The 18,127-nt window shown below is 41.3% G+C and overlaps 1 protein-coding gene across 2 annotated transcripts in view; it reads left to right on the plus strand.

Annotated features, from left to right (window-relative positions):
* Positions 1-18,127, plus strand: part of cntfr (ciliary neurotrophic factor receptor) — a 202,019-nt gene that overhangs the window by 112,721 nt on the left and 71,171 nt on the right. For both annotated transcript variants that reach the window (XM_068573297.1, XM_068573296.1), the window contains one exon: positions 4,517-4,750. In XM_068573297.1, the coding sequence (XP_068429398.1) occupies positions 4,517-4,750 (234 nt within the window). The remainder of the gene's footprint in view (positions 1-4,516; positions 4,751-18,127) is intronic.

Here is an 18,127-nt window from a genome sequence, read left to right on the forward strand (position 1 = left end):
GTGTTGATGTGCACAATTTAATGGCATGTGCATTGTGTGTTCATCCCTCATGTCAGTTTAGCAAGCAGCCCACGAACCCCTGACATGGAGTGTATTGCTCTTGGGTCCATGTGAACGCATGCATGTTAATTATTCTGGGTATGTACTTCCGGACAGACACGTGTTGCTTGTGATGTCCTGCAGGTCTTAACACCGCTGACCTCACAACATGACATTATGTTGACTCTTTATGGTAATGAATCTGCTCTGGGAAAAACACCACAAGGCTGCATCTGAGCTGCAACAACCTCGGTGCCCTGAATAATCCCACTATGAATAAAACGTGCGTCTTCCCTGTTATGGTGAGGATGTAGTTGATTCTTCCTGGTAACCCGAGTGTTCCCATCCTATTGTTTTCTAACCCAAACGAGAACACACCAGACCACACCAGATTTGACTCACATGAGATCACTTTCAGTCGCAGAAGTGTTTGGTTTTCTGTCATTGTTTATCTGTTTCTAATCCTTCAATTATTACTTATACGACTTGCTTGACTTCTTTATTGCAGCGCACCCAAAAAAATAAAAATACTTCAAGTTGTGATAGAATGTTTAATCATGAGGGGCACCACAACTTCATATCAACATATATAAGTAGAATAATGAGTACAAACAGTACAATTGAAACTTTGTGAGGAAAATATATGGTTATTATTCTCATTTGGTTGGGAATAACAGTGTTCCAATGCTGCTCACAATGCCATGCCTATTAGCGAGAGATCAATAGCACTTGAGCTGAATGTCATTATGGTTATTAGGCCTGCTTGTGTGTGTGGTAATGAGGCACGAGGACATTATGCAGGGTGGTGCGAGCGCCTGTACATACTGATCACATGAGTATACTTATTATCGTGTCCGCTTGTGTTTCCGCCATTGCTACAAGGTGTATTATGAATTCGTGGCGTGATCGGAGATATAGCAAGCACTCATGAATGCTGAAGTTTCAGAGGCGGTATTTTCAAGGTGAGAGGGAGAGAAATTGATGGTGATTGGGGAGGGAAAGGTGAGCAGAGAGATATACAGTGGGAGACCGAGATAAGGGAAACGGAGACGGCAAGAATAACTTGCAGGAGAACAGACAAAGGCAAAAATAGAAGGGAACAGCAAGCGATTACCACGACTGAGCCGGCAGTCGCACATGACACGTGCGCCTGAACCAAACCAGCGCGTCTAAGGCTCAAGATGAGGTGAAAAATATTATGCATCTTTCTTATTGTCAACAAATCTCATGAAAAGACCAAAACCAACAATGGGTTGATCCTTTTAAGTATAGCCATGTCCAGCCAAAGCCTTATGGAGCTTATTTCTCAGTGCCAAAGAGCTCCATTGTTGTCCAGAAACTATTTAAAATAAAATCAATGAATGTTTTCTTCTTTGTAACAGGGCTAATTATGATAATTCATCGTCACTGATCTGTTCTCAAAGATGAACATTTACAGTGAAAAAGGAAGATCTTGGGATGCGGGGCCAGAGTATTGAGAGATTAACTAATGCCATGGTCAAAGTCAGCCAGTAAAGAAACATGTTTTGTTCTGTGGCCGTTGCACAAGTGACAAGTCATTCCATTACCTGCTATTAACCTTTCTGGTACCCAGAAATAAAAGGATCCATCTCGCAGGTCACTTGCTCGTCTTAAGTAGCTTGATGAATCAGAAGAGTCTGCCTTATAGCTCGTAGCTGCAGAAAACATCATTTTGGAACACTTAGCAGATTGGAAACAAAAATGACACAAAAGATATTTAACATCATCAGCATGTGGCATGTTGACTTTAGAGTACAAGGACTGAGTTTTTGTCGCTTAAAAATATGTGATGTTATGTTGAAAAATGTGCACAACCTCACATTTAATCTATCACGTCTCCACGCCAACTTCAAACATAGTTCAGCACAGTAGCACAGTACTGCCTGATATTAATGTGCTTTTAGTTCAGACTACTCTAACGACACTATGGGAGCGAGAGAAAAACTAAATGACAGAAACTAGTGAGCAAAAAAAACGAGAGCTGGAGAATTTAAAGTTCAAAGCAGGATATGGGTAGCGGCAGATGGCAGGGAGGAGTGAAGAGACAAGGGTAGAGGACCAGAGATAAAGATAGAAGCCGACTGCCAGAGCGAGAGGCCAAGGAGGAGAGGGTGAACCTTGATACGGTGCAGGGAGAAAGACAAGAAGAAGTTAAAGGGAGAGGACAAAGATGAAACACGATGGAGATAGAGAAGGAGCAAAAGCTAGACAGAAGAATTGATATTGGAACGGACAGACATAGAGAGGGAGTGATGCAACCCTGTGAAGATAAGGTGGATGGGATGTGGCAGCGAGGAGGGGGGGGCTCAAAGGGGAGGTCAAAGAATCAGCGCTGTGCTGAGAGTCTCAAGGATGTTCACAGGAAGAAAAAAAAGCTCCAGAAAAGGTTGTTTCAGCTAACATATTTAGAAATATATATATATATATATATATATATATATATATATATATATATATATATATATATATATATATATATACATATATATATATATATATATATATATATATATATATATATATATATATATATATATATATATATATATATATATATTCCTGCTTATAAATTCTGCTTTCTGATCACATTAGTCTGACTCTCCCTCAACAGCTTAATGTCACCTAAAAAGGCCCAAAGCTATTTTAGGCAGGAACCTTTTCTAATTTTTTAATAACAGTCCCTCACTTTGATAACATAGTCGAGTTAATAACACTCTACAGCGTGACCTGTGGAATTATGATTCTCTCAAAGATTTAACATTAATGTTTGCTGTCTTTCAATAGCAAGTGTAAGGCAGGAACGTTCCTCTTCTCTTCTCCCTCCACTTACTCGTCCCATAAAGCACAAGGGCACCAGTGTCATCATCAAAGCTAACATCAAAGTTAAACTATATGGGCTTTCTTTGCTTTTTTTTACTGAGATGCGAATAACTTTTTTTTTTTAAAATTTATGTAAATAAAGTCACACATCCGTTTAAAGTGACTCAACAGAGGAGGAGATCAAAGAAAAGGGGCATTTCCAGCCACCAACATGCATTATGCACGCACATTAGTTGGACTCGGGGAAACGGCGAGGCCGGGCGGGGAGATAACTTGGATGGACAGACGGAGAGGGGGAGGGCAGACAAACAAGAGCAGACAGTAAGGGAGGAACAGGGGGGGGGGGGGGGGGTTGAACGACCGATAGAGAGGAAGACAGAGGGAGAACAAACAGTGTCAGGTTAATGTTAATGGGGACAGGGATCGTGTCTTATTAAATATAGATGACTCTGTTATGGGACATGAAATATACATGAAACACAGCGTTTGACATCCGTACCAGCTGCGTTAGATCGAGAAAGTGAAGCTCGCTCAAGGAAAAAAAAAGAAAACAGCAAAATGAGAGGCATTGTGGCGCGAGAGAGCAAAAGAAAGGGGGGACAAACAGACAAAAGGGAAGGACATGGAGAGAGACATCAGAGGAAGACAAGGATCGTGACAGCATCTGATCCCAGGCCAGCGGTTGCCACTCTTTTTTTTGTGTCTTCTCTTCATGGACAAGGGCTTTTCCTGAGACAGGGATCAATATTATATTGCTGTTTGTTGTGCTGTTGATCCTCAGTGTATGAGTGTTAATCTGAGGTCTTCACTCTGTGTGGTTATGACAGGGCCCATGGGACTTATAACCAGAGCAGGGCTCCTAACCCCAGTGTCCTGGTTACAACTCCCATCGGGCTCACATATATCCCTGAGTCCCTGGGGTCACGGCCCAACAACTTTTCTGACCCCGCGGACAAAGTCAGTGTTTCTGTGTCAGCCTGTGAGGTCATTCATAGAAGCATAAAAGCAACAGGGACAACACAAGACTTTTGTCTACATTCTCCCTGTTTTAATAGGTAAAGATAGCGTTTTCCTGTCTCTCTAGGTCTCGGTGAAAACCAAGACAGGCACAAGGTGGAACAACATATTCATCTTTTGTTTCCATTATTAAATGTCAGAATTATCCTTATCATATGCTATGAGATTGTGAAACGATGTTATCTGGTTCTGTAGAAGCTGCATGGGCGAAACGGTGCCGCTGGTTTGGAAACCTTCTTGTATATTAAGTAAAAAGGTTTCCTTTTTGACGGTTAGTTGGTTAAAGCCACTAGAATTCACTGGCTAGGCAGTTAGACAGTAATAAATAACCCCATAATAATTTTATTGAAAGGCTTGATGTGTCAATTATAATTCCATAAACTGTCATCAGATAATTAATTTGACCTTTGACTCTTTGTGTTTTTTTCGGTGTTAGTTGCTAGAATGACATCTCCACACAGAATAACTATTATATATATAATTGTAAGGGTTTCCCTATTAACCGCCTGCACCCATCTGCTCAGTCAGTATGCACACAGCGATTTAACCGCACAGACGTTTGACTTGTTAGCGGTTGATATCACTTACACTTAACCTCTGCCTCCGTCTTTGTTTCCAGTTGCTAGGAACCAGTATGAGCGAATGAGCAGTGATGTCACCATGCAGTGCGGCTCCCTGGACAATGACGCGTCGGTGTCATGGAAGGTGAACGGGACAGATGTGAAAGCTCAGCACCTCCTCGAGGGCCCCAGACTGATGCTGACCGAAGTGGACCTGGGTCATAACGGACTCTACAGCTGCTTTCAGAACCCACACGGAGAGAGGCGTGACACCATCTTCCTCCACATCGGCAGTAAGTACCCAGACAATCGCCCGCCGAATGTCATTTCATATAAGACATGATGAATCTTTAATCATCCCAAAGGGGAAACTGGGTAATTGCTGCAGAATATAAATGAGAAGAAAAGAAAAAAAAAAGTGGTGCCACTGACCGCGATGCAAGCAATTACCACTCCAAAGGAAAACATATGATTTATTAATAAGACACATTATACACACTTTTGCATTTATATATATTTATCTATTATATGTGAAAAAGCAAAGGCAACAACAATGCAATGGTTACGGCTGTCCGGCCGGCTGTACGCATGAACTCACAACAGAACGTCTGGTCAGCCAGCGCTACAGGCGGCTGGTCACTGAATTTGACCCGGTGGTTCAACAAGTCAATCAGGTGCGAGCCGGCTGAATCTGCAGCTGCTGTTGAGCATGCTATCTAAAGAGACTGGCGGGCATGCGATTATCAGAAAGGCGAGAGGATTGTAACCACGCCACCGGTATGAAAAGTGAAATTGACGGTATGAAATACAAATAATGTAACTTTTAATAGTGAGTTATAACATTTGAAGGGCTGAACATGATGATAGCAGTCCTTGCAATCGGAGCCGCTGCCGGCTGACAAGCTGATGATTAGTTGTTAAAATGATATTTGGACATTTAGCAGTTATGGCTTTGAATTTTAATTAACATGCAAAAGCTAAATGGGCGTCGGTTTAACAACGTGTCACGGTGGCGTGTGAGTTGGCATAGGCGTCCGTTGAGATCTATTATTCTGATGGTGGAGGGATTTTTTGATGCGCTTGTGCTTAATAATGTTATTGAAATAGGATTGACTTGTAAATGACAAGTAGCCTCAGGGTTTATTGGAATGAAAAGCACCTTCACTAAATATAGTATTCAGCTAATAATGTTTATTATAAAGCACCTTTTTGGCCATTGGTTGAATACTTCCTTCTGTGTTTCCATCGTACATCGTCAAATAAGTAGCAATGTTTATTTTTCAGGAAAAACCAGTAAGTGTGTTTTTAATTTCCTTATGTTGCAATCATTAATACCTCAGATGTATTGTGACAGCTCCTTCCTATAATCTGCACCTTTACCTTCTCACTCCACTTTGTGTTGGGCTGTTGTAGTACATCTGTCACCGTGTCAGTGCTCCATTTTTCCGTTTGATGCCTGTGTCTATTTGATGCCTGTGTCTTCTTTATTGTAGCAGGGAGAAAAAAGGCATTATCTCTGCTTGACAGTTCCTTCACATACAGTACAAGCATCTCCCTCCGTCTTTTGCTAATATAAAGAATAGGCAACGGTTTAAATTGAATTCCTGAGGGTATCACGCTACAGCTGCTAGCTGGTGAAATTAGATCAATTTTTGGGCATCAGTCATGGCAGACCACTTCAAAACGGTGCCAAAAGTGGCACATTTTGATACACTGCAGTAGAAACCCCATCGTCCATCATTCCCGCTTTTGAAAATTGGAACCCACACCAGAGTTCTTATTTTTGACACTTTTGTTCTATAAAGTTTACCTCCGGACTGAATTGGACAACAATGGATTGAAAGAAAGGTAGACTGCTGCCCTACCTGAGCTGAATCAAGATATTACCACAATGTCATTCATTTTATAATGAAAGTGTCCAGAAGGCATACCCATTGGCTAAACAGGAAACCATACCTGTATGATTCCACCCCTGATAGAAAGCCAACCGCACCTCCCATCAAGATTGCATCCCAGGCCGAAGTTGGACGCAACATTCCCATGCAAATGTTTGATGAATGAGACCGTACGGGAGTGTGACAGTTTGGTAATCATATTGCCGATGATGAATTACTGAATGCTGAAATAATACTAAATTAATGAGAGTTTTTTGTCATTGTAGGTTATGTCAGCAGGGTGAATGATGCAATGCATAAACAGACCAGCAAGTGTGTCTGTGTGTCTGTGTGTGTGTGTGTGTGTGTGTGTGTGTGTGTGTGTGTGTGTGTGTGTGTGTGTGTGTGTGTGTGTGTGTGTGTGTGTGTGTATATATGTGTGTAAGAGAGAGAATGAGAGGCAAGGCAAGCACATTTCAACAACAAGGCGATTCAAAGTGCTTCACATAAAACCATTAAAAGCAAAACATGATGCAGATTTAAAAATGGTTAAGAAAACATTAAAATAGTTAAGAAAACATTAAAATAGTTAAGAAAAAATACAAATAAAATGAATACAATTTGCAGTGCAGGTTAAGAAATATAATGCGGTAGTGAGCTGCAGCAATTGAGTCTGGTTCATTTAAAGGCAGCAGCAAACAAAACAAGTCTTCAACCTGGATTTAAAGGAGCCGAGGGTCTCAGCAGACCTGCAGCTTTCAGGTTTGTGGCGCATAAAAGCTAAACGCTTCCTCTCCATGTTTAGTTCTGACTCTTGGAACAGAAAGTAGACCAGAACCAGACGACCTGAGGGGTCGGGAACGCTGCAGCGTTCTGAATCAGCTGCAGCTTTCTGACTTGACTTTTCACAGAGGCCTGTGAGACAGAGAGAGGAGAGAGAGAGAGAGAGAGAGAGAGAGAGAGAGAGAGAGAGAGAGAGAGAGAGAGAGAGAGAGAGAGAGGTATAGAGAGGTATACCTCTGTGTGCAAGCTAATACATGTGTGTACATTATACTTCTTTTTCACCAACAGACATTTTCTGCAACATAATGACACTTTGTTGGTCCCAAACAGTGTGAGATGGGATAGATACTTGCATATATTTGTCTTGATATCAGTTGGTGATTATATGACACACACACACACACACACACACACACACACACACACACACACACACACACACACACACACACACACACATTGAAATCAATCAATCAGCTTTTTCTTTTTCTATCCTACTGTATTCCACCCCTTGTGTACTTTCTCTCTCTCTCTCTCCCTTGCTCCCCCCTACCTTCTCTCTCTTTTGATCCGCTTTTTCAATATGTTAACTGTCACCTACAAAACTTTAAAGTGTCACGCAGACACAGCGCTAACGACATAATGACAAGCTACACTTTGTCGTGATTACCGTCATGATGATAGTTTGATTTTATGCAGTGTTCATGGCGCACACCGGGGGCTTGTTATGTTTTACACGGATGTAAGTGTTATCAGGAGAACAGCACAGAGCCATCTGTCTGTGCCTTTTTTTAATTCCTTTTTTAAATCTTCTTCTTCACCCTTTGTCTCTTTTTACCTCAAACTTTTTGAACTTCCCATCCTCCTCTCTCTCTCTCTCTCTCTTTCTCTCTCTCTCTCTCTCTCTCTCTCTCTTTTTCGTCCAGTTCTTTCCTGCATCCATACCTTCTCTCCTACCCGTCTCTCTCTGTCATCTTTGTGTCTCTCTCCTGTACGTTCCCCTCCCTCCCCCCCTCCGCCTCCCTCTGCCCCTCTTGTGTTTTGGCTTCTAGTTTTGCGGCGGCATCTGTTAGCTGTGTGTTTACACTGGTTTGCATTAGGGACGGAGGACGTCATACTGTGACCCCCGGATCCGTCTGTGTGTGCGTGTGCTCGCTCCACCTTCACGCCGCTTTTTTATGGAGCTTTCGTGAGGAACGCGTTAACACAACAGCGCGAGGAGGCCGCGATCGCTCGCGTCTTGTATTTTCATGTGAAAGTTTGATTTGCCCTCCTTTTTGCATTATTTCACCACTGTATATATCTCTGCGGGGTGTTTATATTCTGCCTGTCACTTTGGATACATACAGGGCTTCAATTACTCAAAAGAAACTTCAAAAATATGCATAAATATGGAACCGTGTGCTTGTGTACGCTGATGGATAGAAGCAAGTTACTTCTGCCTGTTCTATTATTGCACTGTGGTGTTTAAAAAAAAAAAGTGCCTTTCTTCGCTCACACACTCTCGCACACACACACCCTCGCACACCAGCGCTAGAGGACATCTCTAGACACAATCGTCTAAAAGAGTAGTGTTGTTCAATGATAGAGAGATAGAAAGTGACAGACTAATATAGAAAAATGAAATGGTATGGACAGTAAATGTTCATTATAATTTAATAAGTAAGAGGTCATAAAAGCCAATAGCTCTTCGGTAAAATACAACATCACTTTTCCTTTGCTGTCAAAACGGGGGAAAGTTATTGCTGCCGTGCCCTTTTCTGGCTCCGTCCATTCTTCTGTGTATTGCTGTCTTCAATGGCCGTCAGATAAACATAATTTATAGCGAGCCAACAGTGGCTCAGCCAGTTATTCAGCCTCCCAGCAAACACAACATCAACTGCAGTGAACAACTCAACAATCCTATCTGCAGCTTGTCACTCAGGTGACCTGGTGACCTGTCACTCACAGATGATGTGAAATAGCTAAAGTTCATATTATCTTTCTCACAGATTATTTGAGTGACAAAGAGAACACCCTATTCCCAGAAAGTCCATCACCGTAATGACAAGTTTTTCAACATATATAATGAAGAAAAAACATTTACATTGCGAATCATGATGAAGCGTCTGCAAAACAAGACAAGGGCGTCCTTCCTTTAGGTTTGGCATTGACTCATTGTTGTAAACAAATCCAGTCAGAGTCGCTCTCAGATCCCAGCGGTGCCATTATGTAAACTGGGTTGCGGTGCCGACTTCTTTTTCCCTTAACACCACAAATGATAACATGTAAGTCCTAACCGCCAGTGTCGTGGCCGTGGGGAGGGGTTGTCAGGCCAAGTCCATTTGACTCTTTTTCTGCAGTCTTTCAGTGTCCATCGTTCTCTCTTAATCTAACACGTGTCTGAATGACCCTGCGATATCTAAAGTATGACTCACCAGCAGAACAGATATACAGCTTGAGAAGAGAAACATTTGTCTACCGTCAGAGTTTTTGTGAGATTTCTGTTCTGTGGTATCAATCAGTATCTGGTGGGCTTTAGGTCTTATTTTCAAATCGACAAGAAAGACAGCTTTATTGAAAAAGTTATATTTGCAGCATTTTCATTTTCAGTACAGAAGCATCCAAAATCATGGTCATGCAATCATTAAACAGATAGTTATCGATTCAAATATAACAATTGCTTACTTACTTACTGTTTTGTGACTGTCTCTACACAACATTCCAAATATTTGATTGTTTTTTTGTTAAGTAAAAAAAAAGGAATCCCAAAGTAAGGTGAATATTGGGATTGCTTTGCTGTTGTCATGTGAGAATATGTTCCCTCTCAGCCTTGCACCGACATAAATTACAGCCAATACATGTGTAGCCTCGCCCTCATCTTAAGTCAAGGATAGAATGGAAATAAAATGAAAGCGGCCCCACTAATGAAGGTCAAACTTGATGAATCCATTCCTGCTCAGCTGGTTCAATCCAATGTTTACCCGCAGATGGAAGCGCACAAAACACGCCTCACTAAGGATGAGTTAGAGGACGAGTGAGTTCTCTTGTTGGATTGATGTGCATCTCCTATCCTCAGGCAACTTATGTCCACACACACACACACACACACACACACACACACACACACACACACACACACACACACACACACACACACACACACACACACGCTCAGGGGACCCATGCTACATGGCTGGGTAATGGAATTGTCTTGTCTCCTTGTAGACAGATCGCTATGGAGGAGGGGGAACCCGTAGAGCTCCATCTCCTCTGGGACTTCCCGTTCAAACCAGGAAGTATTTGGCCCCACATGTTAGGGCATCGTTAGAGCTACTCAGCTTCCATTTTAATTACGCCCCTCGCTCGTTCCAGTACTCGGTCTATCATAATAAATAGCAAATACCTGCACGGAGGATTTACACAGCCTTCGACTGTAAATCAACAGTTTGTCAACCTCGGCCGATCTCTCAGGTTTCGTTGCTGTCAGCAAGAGTAGCGGCCCAGCTTCCTGAAACGTTGCGGAATGAGTTTTTTTAAAACTCTTAAAAACTAACTAAAGTCTTAATAACCTAGAGTCTCTGCAGCTACCAGATGAGTTGTACTCTCATTGACCTCTGACTTCTTAAGGTGAAATAGAACTTTCCTTCAGAAATCAATGAAATATAAATCAGACTTTTGTAGATGAGAATTTTAATCCTAAGCGTAAATTGAGCCACAATGCATCTGTCCAATTTTATGTTTAGTTACAGCTTGGAACAGCAAAAGCAATGTCTAACAAATATACCTTATTGTGTTTTCTCTTCCATGTGCCCTCACTGTCTTCTGTATCTAACGATGTTCTACTCAGCATCTGAATATTCATCACTGTCACTGCATTTGTTTCCTGTTCTCTCTTCACCTCTTTTTCTCCTCATATCGCCCAATTTCTTGCCTCTCCATGTTTGTGCTTGATTTGCAGCACAACAGCAACTCCCATTACTTTAGTCTTGCAGACAACCATAACAAATAGGAAAATGGACCCGCTTTAAAAAGTCAATGGGAAGCCATGAGGGAAACTCAAACATATAAATAAAAAACAAATTTAAAAAAAAACAGTCATTGTGTGCTTTGGCCTCTTTGTATTCGTTGGGTATCAGGAGTAATCTGGCAAGACAAATTGTTTTCCCCTTTCTCAATTCTGCTGTGTCAAAAAGGAGATGGCGTGGCAAATATCTTTATCAGTGTCAAGGCCTCAGAAATATAATGTGTCCGTTTGCTCTTTATAAAGTGTGGTGTTTATCCAGAATTTCATGTATTACATGTATTTGTACTTCAGACAAGAGCTCACATTCTATGTGTATTTAATATAAAAGAAGCATCTGTACACACACACACACACACATACGTTGATCCAAAGTTAAATTCCAAAGGTTTTAAAGCTCAGCCAAGGTCGTCATTTTGCTAGACTTGAGTCCAGTACTGAGGTCTTTTTTTATCTTTATATTTTAAGATTATGGCCCGATTCCTTGGTCATTCTATCTCATTCCATGTCTTTCTTTCTCCTCCACTAATCCTCTTATACAGCCCCTCTAGTCCATCCCGTATCACCCAATACTTTCTCCTTTTCTTGTCATCTCCCTCTTGCTCTTTGGTGTTCATAAGCTTCCCTTGAAGGTGTCACACTGTGACTTTGCACTCCAGTGTGCCCCTGCTGTCCTCGCTGGATGTAATGCATATTAGTGTGTACCGCCCAGCTATGAGCTCCAGTACAGTGCAGATAAACACAAACAGCTAATCGGTCAATGGTGTCTCATGAATGCTGTGTATTCATAGTTTGATGAAATTACTCAATAAAACATGAAAAAAAAACTAAACAAATAACAAATATAATGTCCTAGCTGACTGTAACATATAAACATATAGCAAAAATCCTTATGTATACACATTCTACAAAGTTCAAGCTTCTGTGTAAAAAACACAGATAAAGTTAGAGGGAGAAGTGAACGCTGCAAAATGCAAAACAGTCTGAAGCTGAAGTTTATAACAGGGGCCCGTAGATCAAATCGGCGAGGTGCGGTGAAAGTCTCCCCGGTAAGAAGCTGAATTGGAGGGAGACTAAGTTAGATAAAGCACAGCTTGAGACAGAGAAGCTTAGGTTAAGCAATGGAAGCCTAACACAGGAAATAGTGCAGGTAGAAAGCAAGGATTCAGGATCTTTGAGGATTTAGCAAAAAAAAAAGAATTGTGCATGTCAGTGATGAGAAAAAATGAAATAGGTGCTGCACTTGCTCTGCTAAAAAGGATGTGAACCCTATCATTAAAAAAAACAAAAACACAATAGAGAGAAGGCTTTGTCGGAGAAGACACTCCAACACATTTAATTGGCATCTGGGTTCAATACAAATGGTAAAATATCGTAACCTATGCATATTGGGTTGCCACACAAGACCAAAGTTGGTGCAACTGGAGCGTTCTGTGAAGGGCACACATCCGTGTTAAAAGCACGAGGCTCACGGTTTAGTTTTTTGGGCGGCTTTAAAGCCAATTGGAGCAAACTTTAGCAGCTGAACTTGAGCAGCAGGAGCATCACTTCTCGTCTTCTAAAATGCTGCTCCTTGCACCAATTAAATTTGCAATGCTCAAACTTCGTTCCACTCTAATGCTCTGCATGAAACAAAAACGTGGAAGCATATCTGGTAATTGGCAGGGTGAGATGGGTGCGCTGTTGCTGTCCTAAACCTCCTTTGCTTTGCGTTTGCTAATCCTACACCTTCTTTCTTCCTCCGTCCTTCCACTCACAGTTGACCCCTCCCTTAAACCGCTCCGGTCCTCCACATCATTCCTCTCCTCTTTATACTCACTTATTGTAAGTCGCTTTGGATAAAAGCGTCAGCTAAATGTAATGTAATTGCTCTTCCCGGTCCTTTTCCTTCCTTTATATCTGCGAGGATTGAGAAAGACTTGAGTCCACTACACGATATAGTCACGATGCTATCTCATTGCGATAACTTATGTGATATATTGGGTTTTATTACTTTTTTGAAGTTATGCAGTTTGTCGACATATTTCGTATCTAATAAGACACGATTACCAACAGTAACAATACATTTTACTTGCAGTATTAATATTTTATACATTTAAAAAATGATACTTGGCTGCTGTGTGTCGATACAACATTGACACCCAAAGTGAAGCAATGCGATGCTGTGATGCTGCTTTCCCTGCATCCCTTATATTTGCACACCCTGCTCATTTTTTCATGGAAGACTGATCATTGTATAAACAGATTTAAAATGGTCTTGAGGGTCAATAAATTATGTTGGTTATCTTTGAATATTAAAGTGCATATTGATCAAACTCTTGATGAGAAGAAAAAAATGTGTCTACATTGAAGCTATCCAGGGTTCATTGTGTTCTCTTTCTCTCTTTCCAGTGTCTCGCTCCGTTTCTCAACTTACTGACTGTTATTATCTTGTCTCCTCTGTTCGCTTCGCTTTCCTACAGTTGATGTGGAGCAAAGTATAAATGCCTTTGGTTTGTCTGTGGGTTGTGCATGTAGGTGTTGCCGCTCGCGGCTGCCTTTTTCTATACGCTTCATATTAATTTGTCACTCTGCCTGTGCAGGTGTTCACAAGCATCAATGTTTATGCCAAGATTTGCAGCTGCATATCTGTGTGTGTGTGTGTGTGTGTGTGTGTGTGTGTGTGTGTGTGTGTGTGTGTGTTTGTGTGTGTGTGTCTGTGTCTGTGTGTGTTTGTGTCAAGAAGGTAAAGGCTTGTTCCCTCTTGTCTAGTGTCCAGTGAAATAGAAGTTTCTGGGCTGTCTCAGCCCTTTTACAGTCCTGTGTGTGTGTGTGTGTGTGTGTGTGTGTGTGTGTGTGTGTGTGTGTGTGTGTGTGTGTGTGTGTGCTTGTGCGTGTGTGTGCGTGCATATGAGAGAGCGATGTAGGAAAATAGGGGTTTTGAACAGAAAGTATTCTCAGTGTCCAGCAGTAAGGTTAAGTTGTTCCATTGACGTCAAGCAACTGAGGAATGGTCAGATATTTATAAAACATGGATGTGTGTATCTGCCCGCACAAAGCCATTCAAATGTCAAATACCCTGAGAGGGGACACCGTGCGCGCCTGTACCCCTCTCAGCCGGCCCTGTCGCATCCATTCCATTTAATGTGTCCCAAACCACAAAGCAAAACTCTACAAAAGCTTGCTGTCAAAATCACAGGTGTAGAAACTGTTCGCTGCCTCATCTTTTGGGATTTTGACTCCCGGAAGATGTCACCATTGATCATACTCCATTATAACACTGAAGCAAAAATAAAATAATCAGTTTCCTAACTGATTTATACTTACTTCCTTTGATAAATCCTCTATAATCTCGTATAGCCACCTGTTTAAATGTGCTACTGTCTAAAAAAGAAAAGCTATGCTTTAGTGTAGACTTATCATCCTATAAAACAGTGTATGCAGAAATGCACTCCAGTAAAGCCATATACATAATAAACACATAACTTACTTGTGAGCCAATCAGCATTTGGAAAATAAAGTGAAAGCCGGGTTCATGCCTGACATGGTGGATGTATCACTTTTCAAAACCTCATCTCCTGAGACCAATCAGATATTCTGTGTCACATGTCATGGGGAACTCATCAAAAATAGATTGTCACGCATGAGGATTATAAAAGTTTAAAATCCACCGCAGCCATTGGTGTGTTTTGTATAAAATATGAAGTCTCACATAAAGATCTTTTCTGTTTTATAGAGATCTTGTTTTTTTGTCTTCATATTTCATAAATGACAATCTTAGCTTTATTGTACATTTTCATCAGAGTAAAATAAAAGGTTTCCTTTATATTATTTAGGTTTCCATTGCTGCTCAACAGCAAATAAGCAATTATAAGCATACCTTCAGTCTCAGCTGAGAGCCAACGCACACATGAAGAGTGTCACAAACCCAGAGAGTCAATGAGCCTCGTGCAGCCACAGTCTCTTGAATGATGATTTTCAAGAGCACCAGTGCTTGCATTAAGCATCAAAGAGCAGAAATCCACACGTTAACCCACACATGTGCTAATCCAATCATTATAATGACTCAAAACTGCAGACTAAAAAATAAAACATCTAAATTTAATCTTGATTATCTTAATTTGTATGCATGTGTTCCCTTGCATAGGACAACCCTTTGTGTTGTGTGAAAATACAAACAGTGGTATGAAGGGAATACGTTCTTAAACCACTTCCTGAATGAAGGCCATTGTGTTGATGAAAAGAAATAAAGAAAAAACAAATGAGTGAGGAGAAAAATGGATGTATTAAATTCAGAAAACCCAACATGAGGATTTGTTTTAGGTAGAGTCCAACAATATATCACATGCATATGCATGTCCCTGCATGCTCACCAGATATACTTTTTTCACCCCTCATAAATCCATATATATATGTGTGTAATAAACTAGGGCCTAACGCAATTTTACGCTTCAAGATAAAAGTGACTTCTCCATTTAGTCTGTTCAAGCTTTTCTATTTGATGCAGCAAACTAATCTACACTTCCAAAGGAGATTGTTTCCCACTCACTCACTGATGTATTAAGCCGATGATAATATACAGGCAGGATGCTTGTCACCTAAAATGTGCTTCGGGAGCGTATTCTGCTGCAGCAAGCCTCTGTAGGAACAAAGAGATACATCTTTGGTGGCATTTTTTTGTAAAGAAAATGGTGAATATCGTGTTGATTTAAACTAAAAATCTGTGCTTGTAACCTCCAGGAGAGGAGGCTCTATTACAGGACTGGTTCATTAGGCTGCATTTGTCTCTAGCAACTACCCAATGCATACTGGATTTCCTTCATGCACAGTATATACACTTAGCATACAAATTAGGTCTAGTAGCAGTAACATAATCAGGAGTCACTGTAGTAGTGGCATTTTGTACTGTATTTGTGCTGCATTAAATAGAAGATTATTAGGGTCCCAAGCACCACTACCACCAAGCCATTGCTGCGGCAGTGCTGTCATCCTGGTGATGTCTCAGTTACACCAGCTTGTTGGTCCACTCTCCTGGGGACCGAGCAGCTGTGAGCCTGGACTGTGGCTAAATGGACGGATATACCCACAGAGCACAACAGCATGGGAAAAGAAAAGCCGGGACAGGGGTAGACAGATGGAGAATGAAGGGAAAAGACACAAGGCAAGATTTGCATTATAAAGATGTGTTTTGTCAAGTTTAACACAAAAAAAATAAATGGCACTGAAATGTGTTAAAGTTTCATTAAAAAAAAAGGGCTGAGAGGGCATGATGTGAAAGAGTGGGCCATGGGAAGTAGGAACTCTGCTTGTGTTTAGGATAAACAAACACTGCCTTCTGGATGTTCGGACACGGGCATGCTCTCTCGCACACACGCACACACGCACACACTCACACACACACACACACACACACACATGCACATGTTGCGGTGGGCGGATGAAAGGAGTCTCGGGCAAACATAGCTCCTGTGTCGAATGAGCCACTCTTATTGTGGAAAAACACAGACATGTTGGTCTTGGCCGGACAAGAATGTGGGCCGTAATGCAACTGTGTGTGTGTGTGTGTGTGTGTGTGTGTGTGTGTGTGTGTGCGTGCGTGCGTGCGTGCGTGCGTGCGTGCGTGCGTGCGTGCGTGCGTGCGTGCGTGCGTTCTGCATCGAAAGCTCAAGCTTCCTAGTTATTTGTGCTGGCTTTTTGTTTCAGTCAGCGCACACACACATGCACACACACACACACACACACACACACACAGATATACATCAACTTAGACACTCACATACACTTTCATAGCAAGCCTAATTATCTATTTTACGGTTTGAAAAAATGTAAACCCAGCTCTTTTTGGTACATTTTGAGTTGCACATCTAATGGTGTGTGTGTGTGTGTGTGTGTGTGTGTGTGTGTGTGTGTGTGTGTGTGTGTGTGTGTCTGTTTGAGCATGCTCACTTCCTCTTTCCATCATTCCCTTCCCTCTGCTCCTTTTCACGTTGCGTCTCTTTCTTTCAACTTCCGACGCTGTTATTTATTTTTTGCTTTTATCCATGCAGGTATCGACAGCCGATGCCATTCCTCCATTTCCTCACATTATCTATCGTACCTGTTCATCTCATCTGCCTAACCAGCGTCGTTAGCTTTTAAGTGTTTGGGAGGGCAATTCACACAGAATCCGATGAAATACCTGCTGCTGTGAGGTAAAATCTTTGTAGCGCTTATCGACTCAACCCTTCAGGAACTGCAAAACATGCAGTTATTTATTTATTTTGTGTCTTTGCTTTTAATGTGAAAAGCATTCCGTTAGCCTTGGTTGGAATGGGTTTCATTTATTGTGGTTTATACAAGCTCTTAGTGAATTTTCCATTAAGATCACAGTTTTTAATAGACAGTTACAATGCCGATAAAGACACATTGTTTATTCTGAACACATTCAAATAGACCAAATAGATTAAAATTAAAATTGAAAACCTTGACATTAAAGCATGGCCAAAACCGTTTCTCTACCACATTGTGAGGAATCATAAGTGAATGATGAACGTCCTGTGTCATAAAAACCTCTTATGATGAAGCATGCTTAATAATTCATTACAAGTAATCCTGTCAGTTTGAATTTAGAGAGCGCTTTTTGAAGAACACGCCAAACCCCAAAGTCTTTGTTGCTAATCAAAGCAGTGAAACAGATCTTTGACTTAGGATTGAGTGTCATTTAGCGGCGGAAATGCACTCACATTCTGAAACACCTAATTGATTTTAATGTTACTACGAGGAACTTTTATGTTGTGTTGATTCTGACAGTCCCTGTGGACAAAAGTGTTTCGAAGACCTAAATCCCTAATGAAAACCTTGTCACTGCAGCAGGGCCTCACACTTGGACTAGGACTGTGCAGCCTTGCTTCCTATTTCTGATCTTTTTCTTGTTTTCATCCATCCAGCATGACATTATCTACCGTCACACATTCTTAAAGCCAGTAAGATGCAGTAAGATACATTTGTTACTTCTTTGTAAATGTTGAGAAGAATCTTCTAAAAGTCATGAG

This window comes from Clinocottus analis, unplaced genomic scaffold, assembly GCF_023055335.1.
Source record: "Clinocottus analis isolate CAN_PGR_092001 unplaced genomic scaffold, fCliAna1.0.p SCAF_13, whole genome shotgun sequence".
Lineage (NCBI taxonomy): Eukaryota > Metazoa > Chordata > Actinopteri > Perciformes > Cottidae > Clinocottus > Clinocottus analis.